A 22072-nucleotide genomic window follows, 5' to 3' on the forward strand; every position below is an offset into this window, starting at 1 on the left:
TCACTACAAGAGGCTATTCATATTAGCGACGCTCACACAGCGACGCTCAAAAAAAAAATTCCCGGCGTCGCTATGAGCGTCGCAAATTTACAAAGAAATTTGCGACGCTTATAGCGACGCCGGCTGGGCTAAAAAAATAACCGAGCACGCCTAAAAACTCAGATCTCAGATCTGAGTTTTTCGGCGCCCTCAAGCAAGGAGCAGGTAACGCTCTCCCTCTCTCTCTCTCTATCGATCTCTCTCTTTTTCTTCTCCACACACACACACACACACACGCACACACGAGGAGAGGAAGGAGAGCCAGGTATGCTCCTTCCCTCTCCTCATTCTCATGTTCCCTTCCCCTCTTTCTCTCTCCCTCTCTCTCTCTCTCACACACACAAACATACACACACACACATAGTGTTTTTGAGAGAGAGAGAGAGAGAGAGTACAAACAAAAACAAAAACGCACACACACATTGAGAGAGGAAAAGAGAGAGAGAGCATGCATAAACAAAAAACGCACGCATTGAGAGAGGAAAAGAGAGAGAGAACATGCATAAACAAAAAACGCACACATTGAGAGAGGAAAAGAGAGAGAAAACATGCATATGATCCAAAAAAATGCAGACACATTGAGAGAGAAAGAGAGAGAAACTAATTTAACGTCGTAGGAAACTAATTAAAATTAAAAGACCTAAAAATCTAGCCGACGAGGAGTTGAACTCAAGACCTATTATTCAAGAGGGAAATGGCATAATCAATCTATCATACTTGGCATGGGTGATAGAAAGGTTATACCATTTATCTCTTTTTATTGGCACACACATCCACACACGCGCACACACACAAGAAGAAGAGAGTTATAACGTCGTAGGAAACTATCTTAAAAGACGTTAAAGATTAAGTTATATGTAGACTTACATTAAATTAGATTTAGGTTTATTTTTAACTAGATTTACGTTTATTTACGCTAGATTTAGATTTACGTTATATTAGATTAGATTTAGGTCTCCATAGACTGCGATGCCTGCATGAAGCGGGTGAAGAAAGCCCTCAATGGAATATAGGGTATTGCTGCCTTCACTCATGGTGGGCTCCGTCGATCCAAAAGTACTTGTGAAATGTCTTCAAAAGATAGGGAAGAAGGTGGATCTTCAGGGCGGCAAGAGTCACTACATCCCCGACACAATGACCATCTAGACAACCTCTAGTCATTCAATAGCAACTTCAAAGTTAGTAACAAGAGCAAGAACGGTCTAAAGGGCCAATTGATGTCGTCAGATGTGGATGGAGATGAGGCAGTATCACCGCCGGAAGTTAACTCTCACATCTTTAGTGATGAGAATGCCAACTCTTGCCGAGTTATGTGAAAAATTATGTGTTAAATCAGTTTTAAGGTTCTTATAATCCCTGTTAGTTTAGTTCTTTGTTTTTAATATAACATAATTTACGTTAGATTTAGATTTATGTTATATTAGATTAGACTTATGTTTATTTAGCTTTACACACACACACACACACACACACACACACACACACACACACACAAGAAGAAGAGAGTTTTAACGTCGTAGGAAACTATCCCAAAAGACGTTAAAGATTAGGTTAGATGTAGACTTACGTTAAATTAGATTTAGGTTTATTTTTAGTTAGATTTACGTTTATTTAGATTTACCCTTATTTACGTTAGATCGAGTCCACGCAAGAATTACTTACGGTTTAGGGTTTAGAGTTAGACGAACAGTGAAAAGATCTACTGTGAAAAGATGTTAAGATGCTGTGAAGTGCTACAGCTAGAGAAGAGGCAAAGGGGTTTTGTCCACTACATGCAGTATCATGTAGACGTGGGTGTGTAGATTTCTTGTACCCACAAATATAGGTATTGACCAATAAAGACGAGATTATAACCCGGTGGTTCTGATCTCCGTGCACCTCTAGACCGAGGTGTGCGGGGATTGGACATGACTAGAGAATGTGAGGTAAAGAGAGAGAGAGAGAGAGAGAGAGAGAGAGAGAGAGAGAGAGAGAGAGAGAGAGAGAGAGACAGAGAGAGAGAGAGAGATAAGACGAAGAATGCCAATAGAATATTAAATTTGTTGTCCAGGTTATAAGTTTTTTATATATCCTCATTATGAGTAGTGACGAGGATGTGGGACCGTCCAACTGAAACACCTATCTCTCAACGAGGGTCTTATGTCCTTGTAACCAATGCAAGCATGCTGTGCGACGGACAAGACGTGTTTCTTTGCAGCACGTTCGCAAATTTGGCGAGTTCGATCCATCGATTATAGATCGAGTTGTTGCCAATTATAACTCGTCGGACTCTGACGCTGGCCAACAAGCAGCAATCTTGCAACCCAATAGACGTGTTCGCAGGCGCTTTGGTCAAGCAGCATATGTGAGGCCACAAGATGTAGCCTCTGACAGCTCGGGGGATGATCATGCAGAGCACATTCCCAACGAGGCAATGTTTGAGCCCGAGATTGATGAAATGATCGAGACGATCATGGATTCAGAAAGGCTTATCTATGATGATATGAAAAGTGAAGCCGATACGCCATTGTATAATGGAGCACGTATGTTTAGATTGAAAGCACTCCTGGTTCTTCTCAACATGCAGGCAAAGTTTGGATGGAGTGACACTAGCGTCACAGCGCTTTTCAGGTGATCTATTACAATTAGTTTACTTTAATAAAACTCTAAATGTATAATGATCTGATAGATTTTTACACGACTGTATCATATTTTTATGTTGTGTAGATTGCTGAAAGAGCACATACTACCAGCTGACAATGTGATGCCAGATTCCTGAGATGAAGCAAGAAAGATTTTGCGAAACTTGGGGATGGATTACAATTCTATCCACGCTTGTCCTAATGACTGCATTCTTTTCAGAGGGGAATACATAGACATGGAGAAGTGTCCGAAATGTGATTCTGAAAGATATCGAGTAGATCTCCACGGGACAAAAATTCCACAAAAGGTTTTGCGACATTTTCCTCTGCTTCCTCGCATCAAGCATTTCTTCGAATGTAAGTCCATGGCCGCCCTAGCATCATGGCGTGAGGAGAATAAATCTTCGGATGGTGTGCTACGAATTCCTGCAGATTGCGCAGCCTGGAAACATATAGATGGAACATGGTCGGATTTGGCCAGGGAAGCTCGAAATTTGCGCTTAGGCCTGGCTATGGATGGCATAAATCCATTTGGTCAAAGATCAATATCTTACAGTGTATGGCCCGTTGTCATGGTCAACTACAACATTCCCCCGTGGTTGACTACGAAGAAGGGGCACCTATGGCTAAGCTTGATTGTGCCAAGGCGATATAAAGTGGGGAATATGGATGTGTATCTTCGTCCACTATTGGAAGAGCTACAACAATTGTGGATTGGCATAGAGGTGGTGGATATGAGCCGACACACAGGACGACGGAATGCTTTGATCAGAGGCATTCTAATGTGGACCATGCATGACTATCCCGGGCTAACAGAATGCTCAGGTGATCTATTGACACTCCTCACTCAGACACTGTAAATCTTGTTTTTTCCCATAGTTGATCTATTATCATGTGTATACATGCAGGGCTTCAAACAAGCGGATACAGAGCATGTGTCACATGTGGACCTAGACTGAATGCACGTAGGGCACCCTCACTGAAGAAGCAAATCTACGAAGGTCATCAAGCGTATCTTCCAGAGAATCATGTGTTACGCGAAGGCTTTTTGGGAAGAGAGCCACCAAGGATGTCTGCACAAGCATGGTTAGAGCAGAAGGAGATGTGCATCTTCTCATTCACATAGTTGATGAGGTGGAAATAGCTGGCACAGTTCATTCCAGATGGATGTTCTTCTTAGAACATTTCATGAAAACGCTTAAGGGTTATGTGCGTCAAAAGGCACGTCCGGAGGGTAGCATGGCAGAAGGTTGGTTGGTATCAGAGTCCCTAGTGTACATTGGAGAGTGGCTAGACGGATTTGATAAAGCCCGGGACACGCTATGGCGAACCATAGATGATGAGCGCATATCTGGAATTGTCATGTGCAATCTCGGTGTTGAGAAGAAGATGACGGAAGATCTAGAGGCTAAAATCAACCGATTTTGCATGCTCACAATCCAGTGATGCAAAAGTGGATTTCACAATATGAGGATGCAAAGCAAGAGCGACAAAGGGCATGAATCGAGTGGAGACGGGGAAGACGACCACCGATGCACTATCCAACGGTTCTGGAGAGCCTACCAACCTTCATGAGCTTAAGATGGTTGCACAACCAATTGAAAAGCGCACAACAATGTGGTGACGAAGTGACTGAGGAAGAGTGGGAGTACTCTCGGGGTTGCGCGACCAAGGTAAGTTTGCAATGTACGACTAGCAAGTGACTTTATTTATAAACGTTTGAACGGCCACTCATAATCTTTGTTCGTTGTAGTATAAGTCATACACAGCAGCATGGTGTAAAGGTCGACATTTTAGGGTGGAACGAATCGACAAAAAGCGTTTTACTCAAGATTGTGGAATCATGGCAAAATTTGAACAGTCTAGTCGACGACGTTCCTCTGATGTAGATCCTGTGGTGGCGGAACTCACTTACTTCGGCACGCTGCAAGAGATTGTGAGGATCGATTACAGAGGATTTTTTGTCGACTTGTTTGACGTGCAATGGTTCAAAATAATCATGGAGGGTTGCAACGCTACTGTGCGTAGAGGAGAGTCTGGTTTTCTTGAGGTGGATTCTACTAAGAAATGGACTGACCTAAGAGACACTTTCGTACTACCCGAGCATTGTGAACAAGTAAGTATGTAAATAGTTAACATCCCCCTTTTACAAGTTATGTGCTTGAAAGCTCTCATGTAAGTTATGTGGCTCTGGCAGGTAATATTTCATCCTACAAAGTCTACATCAAACTGGTGGTACGTCATAGAGGTAGCCCCTCGTAGTGCAAGGACGTATGAAGGCTACCATGTGCCAATCACAACGACATCAATGGAGGAGATCAGAGAAGATGCTCAATCAGAAGCCGCTGCGGTGGTGCCAGACGAGCATCAAGATGCTACTACTCTATATGGGGTGCATGCAGAGGAGCTACAAAATGAAACAGAGGATATGTGTTTAAACGGAGAGCTCTATATAGATATAGGAAGTTATGCTGAGTTATGCAAGGATGAGAGAGAGATCTTTTAAAGCCACAAATATTGTATTTGAACAATTTTGCTCCGTGTTGTAAAAGCTCTGGCTCTCTAAGTACCTTCCATGGTGTATAACGCTCTTTTCTACTCGCGCTCACATCTTTTGATTGAAAATTTTGAGTTTTCGACTTGCCTCTTCTATCACTCAATTCATTGCGTCATTGTATTTATATGCGTCATTACGTCATTGTATTTAATGGTCTTTGCGTCATTGTCTACTCTATTCATTCAATATTAAGTTTAAATATTCATGTGTTTAATGCAGGTATGGATGATAAGGAGTTTCTTTCTTCTTTGTCACCGCAGCAGAGACAGTGGTACGTGGAGCGTCATCGCTCTGGCGTATCATCGCGCGTTCCTACTCCATCCGCATCTCCCTCTCTTTCGGAGCATTCGGCGCGCTCCGAAGATTCGGCGTCGACGAGACGAGCTTCACACTCGTCTAGACACCGGCCCTCTAGTGGTGGCGGTGGCGGTTGTTGTGGGGATTCCGCCACCGATGCCTCCACACCGCCTCGTGTTCGACGAGGCTCTTTACCCTCCCCTTCTTTGCCCGCCCCCACACCAGCCACAACATCGCCATCTACGCCAGGTTTTGCACGGCTGACTGTTCCTAGAAGCTACACACCTCTACCTACTCCGCCAAGAGCCACTCCACTCGACACTCCTCGCTTCGGGGCCCAGACGCCGGTGGAGACACCTGACGTCTGTACCCCCATCGACACGCCGCTAGAGACCCCTGCCGGGACACTCAGGTTCACGCGTCACCGGCCATAGGGCTTGTCTTACTCCATCGACTTCAGCGGCGGCATCATCATGGATGATGACGGCAAGAAGGTGATCTCGCGCATGCGTGGTCTTTGCTCTCAGCTGTTTATACACTACATACTAAACAAATGGAGTGAAGTACCAAGTGATTTAAAAAACAGAGTCATCAGCATACTTCATGATGAGTTTCCCGTTCCAACACGGGATCAGCGCTTCAATGAAGACCTGATGAAGATTCGAATGCGCGAATACTGCAAACACAAGCGTTCCGAAGTGCAAAAAGCAATCAAGAATGGGTGGAACAAGCCAGATTGGCTGGCCAAAGAAGATTGGAAGAATGCGAAGAAAGCAGCGCGCGAGAATCCCGACAAGTGGAAGCAACAAAAGGATGCAGCCAGAGTGCGAGTAGAGGCAGAGAGCTCGCACCACTTGGGGAGCGATGGATGGGCATCATTTGAGGCCTATTTTGTAAGTGTTTTCACATTGCTCTTTATGTTCGATAGTTTAGGGTTTATGAGTTTTTTAATTCTAACATAATGAAATCTTTGTATGTTTTGACAGTGGTCGATGACAGGACGTGATCCCACACCATACGAGCGCGAGTACGCAGGTAGGAAGGGCTTAAATGCCCTGATGGACATTCTCAGTTCTCGCGGCGGCATAGTTAGTATTAGGGTTTACTCTTTTTTATTTTTTGTATTGTTTTATAAATGTCGTTATATGTTTATACTTACTGAAAGCTGTCTTATTGTCTTTTTTTGCAGAATCCGACAGATAGGCCGCTTGGACGCGATGAGACGTCTGACTAGACGACGTCAGTTTAGCCGTAGCTAGATAGCATTAGTTTAGGGTTTCTCATAGCTTATGTATCATGAGACGGATTTTATACGTCTTTTTGAACCATGTATATTACTACATTTGTCACCGCAGTTCCTTTTGCCAATCAATTCTTTATGCCTATGATGTTGTACAATTGTCATTATTACATTTGCCAATCAATTCATTTTGCCTATGATGTATACAATTGTCAATTTTGCAAACAATGCGTCTTGTGGGTGACTATTTTTGGTCTATTATCTACCCTTGCACTTTTTTTAAAAAGTGAATCAAGTACAATATGGTTGATGGGTGACTGCCCTGCCACCAAAAAAAAATTCTCTCGGGCGTTGCTATAACCGTCGCTATTTATGGCTCTGTAGCGTCGCTATAGTCTTCAGTGTAAACGTCGCTATAACCGTCGCTATGAGCGTCGCTATATAGCGACGCTTATAACGACACTTATAGCGACGCATGTAGCGACGCTCTCGTAGTGACGGTTTTAGCGACGCCGGGGGTTATAAAAACCCAGTGTATTTCCGTCGCTAACAGCGTCACAAGAGGACACAACCTCTTGTAGTGGATTGAAATGATTATAGAAAGATGCCATACACAAATCATATAAGCATTTAGAGCTCCATCACATTATTTTGGTTAGCATAATATTTGCTTCTATTTATGGTACAAAGTTTGAGGTAGTATGCAAGGTCCTTGGCAAGACAATGTATGATACTATATTTCTCTTTGCATTTCTCTTAGTCCATTTTTTTTGGCATGTGTGTGCAAGGGTATAGACAAAGGAAGGATACACAAGGTTGGAACTTTAAGCATTGCCTCCCACATTCACCCTCTCGAGTAGAAGAAAGAGTTGGTTGATGGTCTCTCTACTCAAAATTGTATTGAAGCTTAATTAGGCTCCAATATATGCAAGCTTAATTTGGAGATCATTACCCACACATCCCTTATTTCACTATTTAATTAGAAACACTCTTTTATGACTTACACCAGTGTTTGTAAACAATTAATGCTCAATGTATTTTTAACTAGGTAAAACTTCAAAATCTTGGCTGCATTTTGAGCTTTTCTTGAAGAAACCTCGTAACATTTTACAAATTTTAGTGTCAATGCCAAATTTTTTACTACAAATTTTAGTATAAATATTGGAACTTTTACAAATTTTAGTGTAATACATAAAATTATTTCAAAATTGACCTAGAAACCAAAAGAATTTAATAAAACGTGTCCTTATTTTCTTTGGTTAGAAAAAATGTCCTTGGCAAATCCCTGACTTGCACCATGATATTACCAAAGATAGTCTATAAGGTGGTGCGTTAGAAAAAGAACGATATTGGGCAACAAATTCATATTTAAGTTTTGTGGAGGTGATTTTGCAACAATGCTTTATGACCAGCCTTATAAATGGTATTAAAACAACCTTTTATATATATATATATATATGGTATTAAGACAAGGAGTTGGCAAGTTGCTAAAGCTATGGGGCTTTAAAATGAAAGCCAAGTAAAGGTGAAATGGACAACTCAAATCACGTTGAGAGTTTTTGGGTGTTCAAGTAGAGCTAGTAGTGAACAAATGTGTAGGAAGGTTTGCAAGCCTATGGTTGAGAACATGGAAATGTAGTGAAGTCACAAGTGTGAAAGAGAGTGGCATATCAAAGCAAGGGAATGGCACTAGCTAGATAGCATGATGGTGAAAGTATGCAATTGCACGTGGAGGGCTTTGTATAAGTTTGCATGATGAAGTCCAAGGGCGACATGCATGTGGATCAATCAAGAACGTCCTCAAGGGAAAGAAATGTTCTAGGTAGGTATGGCCACTTGAATTGACAAGAAGACACTGTGGAGCTTGGAGGGGGACTGCGATTTTAGACTCGCTTTCTTTTTCTATTTGCTTTTGGAAGAGGGCCAAGGATGGAAGGCAAACAACAGAGCAAAGGTACAAGCCTTAGTCTTCTCAATGTCCCCTCTTGGGCCTCCCTTTGCTTTTATTTGTTCCTGTCCCTCACTCATGAGTCATCCCTGCATTGCCAATCTCTCTCTCCCCCCCTCTCTCTCACACTGCACACACACAAACACACAAACACACAGTGAAGTGCCTTCCCTTTTCTTCTCCATCTTTCATTTCAATTGACTTGATCTTGGGATCATCTTGCAAGGCTGTGTTGGGTTGGTGGTCTTTCTGGCTCACGATCACCCCTCCCCTCTCTTACCTAGTCCTGTTCATCTTCATCTCTGGTGTCCACCTCCCGCTTTTAATTTCCAATCACCGTGACCCTAAACTTTCATATTTATCAGCTTCAATATTTGTGCTCTCTCTCTCTCTCTCGCGTTCCGCGTACCAATCAATGGTTCCTTCCTGATCACCCCCTTTCGCTCTCTAAGTTCATTCTCTCGGTCTGATCAGCTTCTGGGTTGAGGCTCGCAACTAGTCGCAGCCTTGCAGCACACGAGCGCTCTATTTAATTGATGTCCTTTATAGCTTTCCACCTAGATGGATCGTCTTAATTTGTTTATTGTTTCGCCATATTCCCCACCAACATCTGCCTATGCCTAGCTCTTACTGCATGGCCTAGAGGCTAGGTCTATACCTCTCTCTCTCTCTCTCTCTCTCTCTCTCTCTCTCTGAGTCTGTGGGTGCGCGGGGCACACGGGCGCCCACGCAAGCACAGCCCTGCAGAACTTTCAGAAGAGCGCCGAGTTGATCTGCGACGTAGTCTTCTAGAACGACAGGACCTCTCTCTCTCTCTCTCTCTCTCTCTCTCTCTCTCTCTCTGTATACACACACATGCGCATACACAACACTGCAGTGCCCAGCACACACAGAATATCAGCAAGCTGCAGAGTAGGTCATCGTCACCTGCAGCTTCAGCTGGGTGTAAAGCAGTGCAGTGACAATGCGCAAGAGCTTGTGGTCGCCTGATGAGGACGCCAAGCTGAGAAAGTATGTCACGCAACACGGCTATGGCAACTGGAGCGACGTGGCAAAGCATGCTGGTATAAACTCATCATTCATCTCGTTGAAAATGCACTCTGCTTGGCGTAGCAAATGCATTCCATGCATGTATGAGTATCAGATATTCTTCTGTGTGCGTGTGTGTGTGTGTGTGTGTGTATGAGAGAGAGAGAGAGAGAGAGAGAGAGAGAGAGAGAGAGAGGACAGAAATTTTAACGGGCTAGCCTCAGAATAATCTCAAGAGACCTCAAAGGTCTAGAGGGCGAGTATGAACTCAAGACCTGTCAGTGAAGAGAGAGAGAGAGAGAGAGAGAGAGAGAGAGAGAGAGAGAGAGAGACGGCTCTGGTCAATCTGATCTGCATTGCGTTTCGAGTGCAAAACCTGAACACACTTTTAGGACTCTAATCAAGATCCCTTCTCTTGATATCTTTTCTAACAACCCACGCAATGCTCGCTTAATTCATTGACAGTCTTTTTTCCCCCTCTTAAAGATGCAATCCGGAAATATTAGTAGAATATTTCAAATTTGCAGGATTCGTGCATTGTTTTCTTGTATATTTTATCAGTTTTCCTTCCCTTTACCATGATTTTTGCAACCGGCTAATCGGAATTTTTAAACGGCCCGAGGCTAATTAGCTGACGCTAACACTTCCCTGGACGGTGCTTTATGCAAATGCAATTGATAGGGATTTGAGCCTCCTGAAAGAGACCAGCTGCAAACGCATTGTGACACTCAAATGAGTTCGAAACCTTTGTGTGTGTGTGTGTGTGGGGGGGGGGATTAAGATAGACTATTTTATGTAATTTAGAAAATGCTAATGGCAAAGTGTTTTTTTTTCCCTGCCCATATATACAGGTCTCCAGCGTTGTGGGAAAAGCTGTAGATTGCGGTGGCTGAACTATCTTCGGCCCGATCTCAAACGAGGAAAATTCTCTCCAGACGAGATTAGGCTCATAGTCAAGCTCCATAAAACTTTGGGAAACAGGTTAGTTATCTCCTTTTCTTCCATGTATCTATATCAGAACTTAATGGGTTTGTTTGTGCATATAAGTGGAATTTTTTCAGAGGGCCCGTTATATTTATTATGAGGTTTAGGGAAAAAATGCAAATTGAAAAGAAACCGGTGTGTATAATAATCTTGAAATTTTTTAAAAGTACCCTTGAATTTGTCTGAGGTGCTTATAGGCCTATATTGTGCCGAGCGCTCCGAGTATTCAGGGGGTTTGTAATTAAGAGGCTCTATGTCTAGATGTTATTTACAGCTTCTCTTTCCATTGCCTCGAGGGATTCACTAAGATTATCACATGGTATGGTTTGAAGTGAGTGTAAGGGAGGGGGGTTATAAAGGGGACAAAAGGTGCATTTCACAATGCACAGTTCTGTAGATTAGGGGCATTTCGTGCTTGCATGCAAGCCATGATACTAAGTAACATCAGCATTAAATGAGGGGTGGTGAGGGATCAATGGCTAGGATTGGCTGGCAGAATCTCAAGGTGGAGTAAAACTTTGACAATGCAAAAAACGATGTTGTACAGAGGCTCCCCTGCGCCCCCCCGCCCCCTCGTTGGGGTCATTAAAAGCTTGCAAATGAAAACAATCTACGCTATTAAGTTGTCTTTGGTGCAAGGATCAAAGATAACTTTAACAGCGTAGATTTTAATGTAGTATTTATCTAGTGAAAAAGAAGTGAGAAAAGCAATGGCCGGAATCAAGATAGGGGTCGATAGTGAATAGCATCTGGTGTCCACAATAGCTTCATGTGATGAAGATCTATTTATGGAAGATACTATGGGAGCCCTTGCAGACTAGCATGAAGGTTCTAGCCACATGTATTAGTCTATATAGATGCTCGGGGTGCATAGCAGCTAGCAAGGACCTCCCTCACTTATTCAAGGAGTGCCCGATGATTTGTGGCCCGGTAGAAACGATCTACAAATTAGTAGATTCGAAAGACTTAGAAGATAGGGTTCTTCAAGAACGATTGTTTCTTAGGAGGGAAGGTGGTGAAAAGCCTCGTATTACTTATCTATACCCAAATTGTTAGAGTTTGTTACTTTAAGCAAGTGTGGAAGGTCACGAGCGGGTATTCAAGAATGGCGTTGCAATAGGTAGATTCATAGAGATTATACAAGAAAGCAAGTGATTGTTGCCATTAGTAAAAGGAAGAACTCTAAAGATTGGAATAGGGCAATGGTATTGTAATGATAGAAATGCGTCAATGAGGTCATGGATTGTGGTCCATCTATGTCGGGGGCCATGTAGCTCTTCGATGTATCGCGAGATCCCTTAACGGTCGTCACCAACTTGAGGTTGCTTTGTACATTTGTTCTAGAGTAATCTAATACGTCCACTCATAATCATGAGTTTGGCAAAAAAAGGTTTTCCTTGGCCATGCATGTGGTTTTCAATGCCAGTAGATTAATGGGCACAACACATATTTTTATTCAAATTAAATTTATATTTTTATTTTTCATTAACAAACTTCTCAGAATTGTTAAGGAATTGAAGTGCATAGTTCCTTTAAATTTATTAATATCCCACGTGCTAATTAAGCAGAGAAAATATGTTTTTGGGTGCAAGGTCCTAATTTCAACCTTATGATTACGAAAAAATACTTCATCCAAAATTTGTCAAAAGTTAGGGCTTTATTTTTACTATATTCCGGCATTGGCTATTATATGAATCACTTTTAAAGTGATTTATGATTCTAGATACTTATCTCTATTAATTTTGAAGATCATTAAGGCTTTTCAAATGAGATAAAATATATTCATGTTGTACATTGTGTGCTTGCACTCTTAGTTGAAATTTTCAAATTTAAAAACAAAAGTTATATTTTGGTGAACATTTTGAGAAGATAGACATATTGGAAATGAATCTCTCGATCTTTTTTCATTGGCTCATTGTTCTATTTCCATTTTTTAAATTTGTGAGTTTTGTGGTATAACTTGATACCGAAAACAACGAACAACCATGATTTGAAAGTTATATATTCATATCAAATCCTTCGGAAAAAAATTATTTCCAAAGAAACAACATGTATTACATCAATAGTCATGGTAAAATGTACAATATTTTCTGTTTCCAAAACAAGCACTTGATATTTTATTATTCCCTTAACTGATTGGATCTATCTGAATGCTATACATGCGAAACATTGAAATTTCTTTTGTTTTTACTTTTTCAAGAGGTTCTTTTATTTCATGGTCTTACCTTACTCTGGGGGTGCACTTTACAAAATCCTTTATATCACATGCAATAAGAGTTTGATTAAAAAATCTATTTTTTACAGTTTATGGATTGGAATAAAACCATCCCTCTTTGTTCCTTCACCTATTTTTTTCTTTTGAAAATTGAATTAAAAAGCCTCTTTTGTAAGTGTAAATCTATAACTAGCATAAATTAAAATATTCCCTCCTATCAAGTGCATGTAATAGACCTATTTACTTTAAAGGTGAACCCCCTCTACTCAAGACTTTACTCAATTTTACTTTTCTTTTTTAATACCAAGTAAATATTCACTTTGTTCAAAAGACTGAATGCAAAATTTTGGGATATATCTTTCTAATGAATGTCCATGTACTACTTCATACTATTGTACTAGCTCCTCCTATTGTGGCATTATTTGATGCTTTCAACTTTGCATGATTTTGCATGAGTGTGGATACCAACTTTTAGTGCTAAAACATGCCTTCACTGCATACTTGCAGTATTGCTATCAAATAATTGATAATTCGCTAACAAAAGAGAAAGGATGATATCTTTACATGTCTCTATCTATCATAATTCTCGTTTTGCTAGGCTGTTGAATTATAAGTTTTGACAAACATGGTCCATTAGAATTTATGTAAGATTTGACGTCTTCGCTGCAAATCTAATCTAAAGCATCTGCTAAGTCCTTGGAAATTTAAACCAAGAATATTGATAAAAATATGCTTAACTACTCCCATAAAGTTAATTCTCGAGTTTAACCGACTGCACCATCAATTGGAAGATGCCTCAATTATTTTGTTAGACAAATTTTGCATTGAATAATGTTCCATTAGTAGGCATCGCCATTATTAATAAACTTGATAGACTATATGCAAAAGATTATTAGGTAGGCGTAAGTTGGTGAAAACCTACATATGAGAAATTTGACAGATAAATAGACTAAATTTGAAGGATTTTATACTAAGAGACACTAAATTTTATACTTTTTTACCTATAGATTTAAAATTTAGATATAAAACTCTAAATTTGTAGATGGTGTTACACTAATTAACCAAGGTTGTTTTTGAGAATTAGTGACGGGATTAAAGTAGCTAGGCCAAAAAATGAGAGAAATAAGAGGTTTGATGGTTCCAAAGTGCAATTGGGTCTTCTCTCTCTACTTCATTTGTGTTATTACTTTGATAGCCTTTATTTGTTGCTTTTGTGTCCCCAACCTCCATCCAAGGTTGAATTTTGATGGGCATCCTTGGCCTTCAAATTTCCAAGGTTTTAGGATTTTTCTAGCATTTTAATGTATTTCGGATGGGTAGCTCATATTCTCACTCATAAAACATGGGCAAGATACCCCTGAAGGAATTAAATGCCTCGCAAAAGGTAACCCTATGTGTCCTCCCCCCCCCCCCCCCCCCCCCCCTCCCCCCCAAAAAAAACAACCAAAACACATACACCTATCTTTGCAAGGTTTTGTGATCCATGATTCGCAAGAAGACGACACCCTGGTCCAAAGCTAGCAGCAAGGCATGAGCTCAAGAACAAGAAGAATGATTGATAACAGGTTAAGGGCTACAAAACAAATATTGAGTTACTCTAAGCTTCAAACATTTGGACTTTTAATCATTAATCGAGTGCAAAATATCATCAAACGGGATCATCTTCAACAAGAACGTCAAACTTAGGAAGAAGGGCATCACATGGCATTGGTTCAGTTTCTTTTTTTTCCTTTTTTGTTTTGAGACAACACTTTATGTCCATGAAAGCATCCAACAAGTTTATCATATGTGTAAAAGGGGGAAGGACAATCCGTGCATTGTGCTATCTTTCCACAAAAGATGTCCATGACTTCCAATGAGAGCTTGACAAAGTGGTCGAGACTTTTGAAAGACATACCATATGAGTGTTGGAATACCAAGCGAGCACAATTTCACAACTATTGCGTGATAGGAGTATAGATCCATAAAATAAAATGGTTTCAAAATTTGTCACACCTACTCACAATTGAATGCCTTATTGCAATGGATGGTATTTTGTTGGTACCTTCTATTTGGCTTGCAATAAAAGGCTTTAGTAAAGCATGGAACTCTTGGGAGAAACTATGGACCATTGGATAAAACTTATCAATCAGATTAGTGCCACATAGCAAGTTAACGATGGCAAACCATTTTTTTTCCCTTTTCATTGTGAGAGGGGTATTGACTCAACATCCTCTCATGTCTCATGTGTGCGGAGGCGAGTCTAAAAAAAATTGATATTTGTTTTCTTAGTTATTTTCTATAAAGAGATGGATTGAGTAGTGGGTCTCAAACAGTGTTCAAGAAAAATGTGTCTCAGCTTAATATTGTGCCGTTTTCAATCTAAAAAATGCCGGTTGATGGCAAGGGGGAAAGGAGAAATTCTGCTTCAAAAGAGAGAAAAATAGTGTAAAAATTCAAAAAATTAACTTAACTTTCTAAATTTTCCCTTGACAATTTCAAGGAAATGAATTTTGTATGTTTGGAAAAATGGGTTTTCTTGAATATGCACTCGTCTCCAATATTCTTTCTCATCCTCACAAGTAGGGCGATTGTGCCTTGTTTCGTGGAAGGTGCATTTTCACTCTTGCTAGCTCTCTAGAAGCCCCTAAAGGCAAAAAAGTTATTCTAGAAGAAAGAAGCGTCATACAAGGGAGGGAAGGGGCATTTTCACCTGTTAAGTAAGAGAAAGGGGTCATACAAGTGTGTAGTTGGATTTTATGAAGAGCAGAGGCTCATCATTAATTAATTTTAACACCAATTGTTTGTCCCTCGGTAGTAAGAGACTTTGAAGCTCCCCTTTTGCAGTACTCTCCTTGAACAACGTCATTAGTGGATGTGGACTGATTGCAAAGAGTAGCGAGGCAAGCTGGAAACCTTGTTTGATTGAGTGTCTCACTTGAAACATCCCCACAACCCTGTTGTCGAAGAGGTGCTTAGAGCAATTACCCTTCCCTAGTGTGTGTTCGATCGCACACATCTTGGATCTATAGGCCAAAGCCTTTAACATTAGGTTGGTAATGGGACACTTTAATGTTCTGTTAAGTGACCATTTTCCTTGAATTATGTCAAGAGTTTCAAAATGGATTTTGAGGTGCTTTCTGTCTAGAAAGTTGTCTCATAAGCTGAAAAAATTTTGACATTTTTTTGGAATATCAATTTCATCTTTAACCTTGTCCTTGCACAACATTTCACAACCTAAACTCTGTGAAAAAACGGGTCCTGTTTTTGGCTTTTTTTCAACTTTTTGCAGCTATACCACTCTAGAATTCATGTTTGTGAGGTCTATAATGCTAGAGAACTATCTTTAGTAGTCCTCAACATGTCCTGATGCTTCTAGGGAGAAATAAATGTTAATGTTGTAAGTTATGACTAAATTACAAAAATTGTCAAATCCTATTTTTTAGCCAATTTTAGCTCTTCTATGATTTTTTTTGTGGCTTTCATGATATCCAAATGCAGTTTTGATTTTCTATGTCGCATATTGTAACATAAAGCTAATATTCCTTGAGTTTTGGGGCACCTAATACCCTATTTTTCATAGTAGACAACGATGGTTGATTTTTTCAATTATAGAAGAAAACCAAACATTCTAGTATATCAAGTATAGCTTTTTCAATATTGTTAGTTTCTTGTGACAACTACATGCATTTTATAGGTAGTAACCATATCTAGTCATAAGGATCAAATTTGGCTAGATATTGAATAGTTTCTATGGGATTCTACAACTCATAATGTTGAACCCAATTTTTTCATGTTTGTTGTATTTAGCACTTCATATTTGTCCCCAAGATTCCCCTTGGTAAGAGATGTATTATTATTTTGACATGCGCCATGGCTCCTTATGAACCTAAAGGACAATAGGGAACTAAGAAAACATGCATATATTATTTTTATTGAGCGTGGCTATAGAAACTTTGATGATAGGTTTGCAGAATGGTAAAAATTCACCTTTTTTGTACCTATTTCTTTTGGCAAAACAAAAAATAGTGAGTGAGAAGCAATCATATGTTCTGATCACCAACCCATTGAAGTTAACTAGGGGATTTATCTTAAGTCTTATAAAAATCCCTAATCTTATTTTTATGCAACAAAACGTAAGAAATGGCTGTTTAGATGAAAATGTACTGGTCCATCAACTGTGGAGGCTTGGTGTGACCAAAATATGAGAAATTTTACAAGTTTCTTATTTTTTCCATGTGTAGTAGGCCTTGAACTATAACCTCATGAAAGGATTTTACAAAATGAGTGGATCTACTATGGTTTTGGAGGTTTTTTTCAAAACCCTGAAAGGACACTTTTATGTCCTGTTAGGTTACCAACCTAGTGTTAATATAGCTTCAATGTATGATCACAAAATTTTCTCATACACTTATACCTCCTACCTCCTCATATCTCACTACAAAATTTGCTAACCTTATTAAAGCTAAATATATGGATGAAGGCACTTAAAAAAGTACAAGAATAGAAAACCTCAAGTTGGGAAGGTGCATTTAATCAAAAGTGTATATAGTCCCATATATAGAGATAAAAACGTTTGTAATTCGGTGCAAGTGACTTCATTTAACTTAAAAAGTGTATATAGTCCCATATATAGGGATAAAAAAGTTGGTAACTTGCACCAAGTTGGTAACTAGGTGCAAGTAAGTGATGCCTTCTTTTTTTTACTACTAAATTTATTGGGCTATGATGCCTTTAGAGCATGTATAGGAGGATGTCTCTATCTAGCCAATCCAAGCATCAAAATACAAAGAGGTCAATTCGGAATTATTTCTTAAGGGTTTGTTAAAAGAGACTCTTTGTAAATGGCCAATGACAGTTTTTTATTGGCAGGTATAAGATGTCCATAATGAATAGATAGTTGCCATTTGCAATGATGGCTATAGATACGGTTGTAAGCCATGAACAATAGAAATCCATACCTGGAGTATAGAGTCTAAGGGGATGCACCTTAGAAAATCCTCTATATTATGTGTGATCGATGAGAGCCTAATAAAAAATCCCATTTACATATTTTTTTGATTGCAATAAATTACCCTACTTTCTGCATAGGCCTGCAACTTTTTCCAAAAATTTGAATTACAATGTCCCTCTTGTAAGTGTAAATCTATAACTGTTGCAAAGTATAAAATACCCTTCTCTCAAGCACCTCCCGACTAACTTCTTCTAAAATTCAAATTAAGATGCCCCTTTTGTAAGTGTAAGTTTGTAACTATTACGAACTATGGTTGGGTTCAGACGACTCGACGCTCAGGAAGGTCACTATGTATAAATTGTATATATCGCTTGCGTTCAATAACCATTTCTAGAATTCTCTATCTGCGAGTTTTTGACAGAAAGATACACGCCTTTCCTATTCAATCTCTAGATTTTTTTCCCAATTTCATCTAACAGTACCCTTTTATATGTAAAAATGTGAGAAAAATAAAAATAAATAATCTCTTCTGCTGCACTCACGTGATAGTCACATAATTGTTACCCGCCGTCCTGAGACTCGATGGAAGGTTGCTTCAAAGGTGCATGCTTCCACACGGCACATGGACATTGGCAAAAAAAGAAGTTGCGCCTTTTTGGACCCACACAAAACTGGGCGACACTTTTGTCCACTTTTTAGCGTGGAACGCGGAGCTGAGAGATTAAACCCTCATCAACTGTGTGAGAGGCCTACAACAAACCATTACGTAGCTTTTTTGATGTTCATGAAACTTCCTCCGCCTCTTGTGAACAAAACCCCAACATCTTGGGAAAATTCAGGCTTTTACCGTCGCCTTTTTCTGAACCCGCCCTATAATATACCCTACAAGATGCATCCCCTAGATATAGAGAAGAGTTGTACGTATACAATAAGAGCAAGGATGATGGGTGAAAGCAATGAGTTGAGGCCATTGTAACATAACAATTTTACACATTGCACATTGTTGACCACATACTCGCACAAGCTAGCATTACAACTCCTAATTGTGTAGCATCAAAATGTCCAAACAGCTAACCCAATTAGCTAGGGCTCCCTAAATTTTTACGATGTTAACTAGAATTGCATAGCAACCTGAGATACTACAGACCTAATTTTATTGCCTAGGATAGGCCGTTTTGAATGTTAAAATTTATATTTTGAGAGAATTAATGTCAAGAACTTAGAAGCAATTTGGGATTTATTATCCCAAAGAAATTAGAGATCAATGCATGCACGGGCTTTAGTTAAGCGGGCACAATATATCCTCTAGCACGCTAGGCTATATTTTCCATTGCCTCAAGACTCACCCTCTAGTATGGCTCTAATAGTGGTTATGAGATATGCCTTTGAAGTTGGCGTGGCTCTTGCCCAAATTTACATGGCACTTGCTTAACCTCCGTTCTCACAAGTAAATCTTCCACAGTCCTACATTATTGAAAACGTGCAAAATGCGGCAAACCATTGAAGTTTTGATAAAGATATCAGTAAAGTATGCCTTTTTCACACTGGCTAGAAAAAGTGTTTCATGTGGGCCACTGACTGATCCAAATTCTAACTTGCAATTTTTGACTGAAAATAGCGTGCATTGTTTGTTATTACCAAGATCAGGGGATGATTTGACACTTCAAATTTTTAACGTTGTCTTTTCCTCGAAACCTTGGATAAATAGGCAGGGCTTTGAACATTTCCTAGCTTGTGGAAAACGATCATTATTTATTCTAGAAGGCATTGTCATTTTTTTATGCTTGTTGAAATGGGAGGGGAGGGGAGGGTCTATGCAAGGAAAAATTGCCTAGCAGCTATCACCAGAGTAGAAGCAAGACTCTCCATACACACACACTCTCTCTCAAATTGAAACGACCAGTTGTTGCAGGAAAAGCTTTACAATTGACACAAAGAAGATTTAGAAATTTTCTCATGTAGGAAACCGGAGTCTTTTCCAGTAATTTTCATACAATGAACAGCATCATGAGCTTCTGCTCGAGAGGCACAGCATACCTAGCTAGGTACGATTGGGGGCAGGGGACCCCCCGCCCCCCCACCGGGCCGGTGCCTCCCTCACAGAAGTTCATGATGTTGAGGTAAGTCACAATGTGGGAATTATTGTGAGAATTTGTCCAAAACTTCTTGTGTGAAATCGCATGCCTTGGCCTAAAGTCCACAGTTGAAACTTCAAACTTCGCACAGTGGGGAGTGCACTGGTCACTGGTCCGTGAAGGCAAGTCAGTACTCTGCAGCAGATTTTTGGCACACATGACTTTTAGAAAGGAAAGTAGAAGTTGATTGTGATGGTGATGTAGGAGCGTGGCTTCTAATGTGTGGAGGGTAGTACTGACTCAGTGACTCTGTTTGCACTGTGCAGCTGGTCAAAGATAGCGTCGTGCTTGCCAGGGCGGACAGACAACGACATCAAGAATTTCTGGCATTCCTACACCCGCAGTACAAGGCGAGTCATCCTATCCACCGCCACCGACGTCACCCCGCATCGTCATCACGATCAGCAATTCGACATAAGCGTGCCGGAGTCCGACACCTTCAACCTCAACGCGTCGGATCAACGCTCTGACGACGAGCAGCTTGTTCACACCAGTGTCGAGGCGGCCGCCCATGCGTATAATGAGCAAGCTGCCTACAATAATAATAATAATAATCACCCATATTCATGCAGCAATTTGTATGCATTTTACGGCCGCGTGGGCTCACCAGCGTACGGTAGTAACAGTCATCGCAGTACTGTTGTTAGCGGCAGTAATGAGCAGCGCCTGCAGCAGCACATTCACGCGGCAAGCTGCTCTTCCACGAGCTGCTCCTCCACATTGAGCTTCCAGGAGAGCAGCAGCCACGATCATCCTCCACCTTGCCATCATCATCATCTGCTTAGCCGTCTTCTAGGAAATGCCGATCAGCAGACAGCAAGCCAGAGCCAGAGCCATCATTTACAAGTCAATGACAGCGGCAGTGTGCCCATCGGCCTGCAACAGCAGCAATCGCCAGCTCATCATTATATTGCTGCGGCCCCCGCCACTACCCAGCAGCAGCTTATATACCACGACCTCCTCTTTAACAGCTCCTCTTACAATACCTCTTCTTGGGAACAGACTATTGAAACCCCCGACGAGGGCTTACACTCCGTCCTCTTGAACTTCATGAACCGTCAACTCCTCCCCTCTCACGATGACTTCACCTAGCTCCTTTCCGCCCACTTCGCCCCTCCTCCTCCTCCTTCTTCTCCTCTAACCATTATTTATCATCAGCCAGCTTGCCTTGTCTAAATAATGGGTTTCGTCCTTTGTTCCAGTTCATATTCCTAAACCTTAGCCCCACCATGTACAGATTAGCTCCCTTTACTATATTGTTGTGCCTACACAACCTCTCCCAGGATGCAATTATATATTCTAATTGTATAGTCACACAACTTTCATCTCTAGTCAAGAGTTCTGTTGCCTTCATGCAAGTCTCTCTCTCTCTCTCAAAGACCTGCGTTTAGTGAAATCCTACCGTCAAATTCTGAAATTTACTTCTAAAATTGTATTTTTGGAGGTGAGAAAACATAGAAAATTTAGAGGCATTTAATGTGTAGACCGTTACACACGGTAAATTTACCTCTGAAATCTTCCATGTGTAGTTTTCCATGTTTTTTATAAGATTTTGTTTATTTCGAGCACTGCTTTGGGGAAAAGGTTTAGATTACATGTTTACAAAGCTACAAGGTTTAGTTAGATCGTATCCAAATACATCTACATCTTTCTTTCTCTCTCTCTCTCTCTCTCTCTATATATATATATATATATATATATATATATATATATGTATATATATATATATATGTATATATATATATATATACATATATATATCGAAATACATCTACATCTCTCTCTCTCTCTCTCTCTCTCTCTCTCTCTTACAAATGTCTATGCAAGGCTCATGCACAGGGACATCGTGTCTCTCCTCTCAAAGCTAAAAGATTATATAATGGCCATAGAATCAATATATTACGTACTCCAATAGTGATCAAGTTTGTCCACCAACTAGTGCACCCTACTTTGTCACCTTTACTATGACAGTTTGTTAACAGACAGGTTGGCAGAAGAATTAGAATATGCATGAGCATTTACAGCATAGAGATATCCCATACATATGTACAAATACACCCAATTTATCATGCAC

At 40.3% G+C, this 22072-nt stretch overlaps 1 protein-coding gene across 1 annotated transcript; it reads left to right on the forward strand.

Annotated features, from left to right (window-relative positions):
• Positions 1-8794: 8794 nt before the first annotated feature.
• LOC147460478 (uncharacterized) lies at positions 8795-21329 on the forward strand. Its single transcript, XM_086507784.1, has 3 exons — positions 8795-9766; positions 10583-10712; positions 20265-21329. The coding sequence occupies exons 1-3, from the start codon at positions 9667-9669 to the stop codon at positions 21088-21090; spliced, it is 1056 nt and encodes a 351-aa protein (XP_086363910.1). The 5' UTR covers positions 8795-9666; the 3' UTR covers positions 21091-21329.
• Positions 21330-22072: the final 743 nt, after the last annotated feature.

Source organism: Adiantum capillus-veneris, chromosome 3 (genome assembly GCF_014529385.1).
Source record: "Adiantum capillus-veneris isolate H3 chromosome 3, ASM1452938v2, whole genome shotgun sequence".
Lineage (NCBI taxonomy): Eukaryota > Viridiplantae > Streptophyta > Polypodiopsida > Polypodiales > Pteridaceae > Adiantum > Adiantum capillus-veneris.

Coding starts and splice junctions, on each gene's coding strand:
- LOC147460478 (XM_086507784.1), top strand. CDS start 9,667: ATGCGCAAGAGCTTGTGGTCGCCTGATGAGGACGCCAAGCTGAGAAAG. Junction 9,767..10,582: donor CGACGTGGCAAAGCATGCTG/GTATAAACTCAT, acceptor CCATATATACAG/GTCTCCAGCGTTGTGGGAAA. Junction 10,713..20,264: donor CATAAAACTTTGGGAAACAG/GTTAGTTATCTC, acceptor TGCACTGTGCAG/CTGGTCAAAGATAGCGTCGT.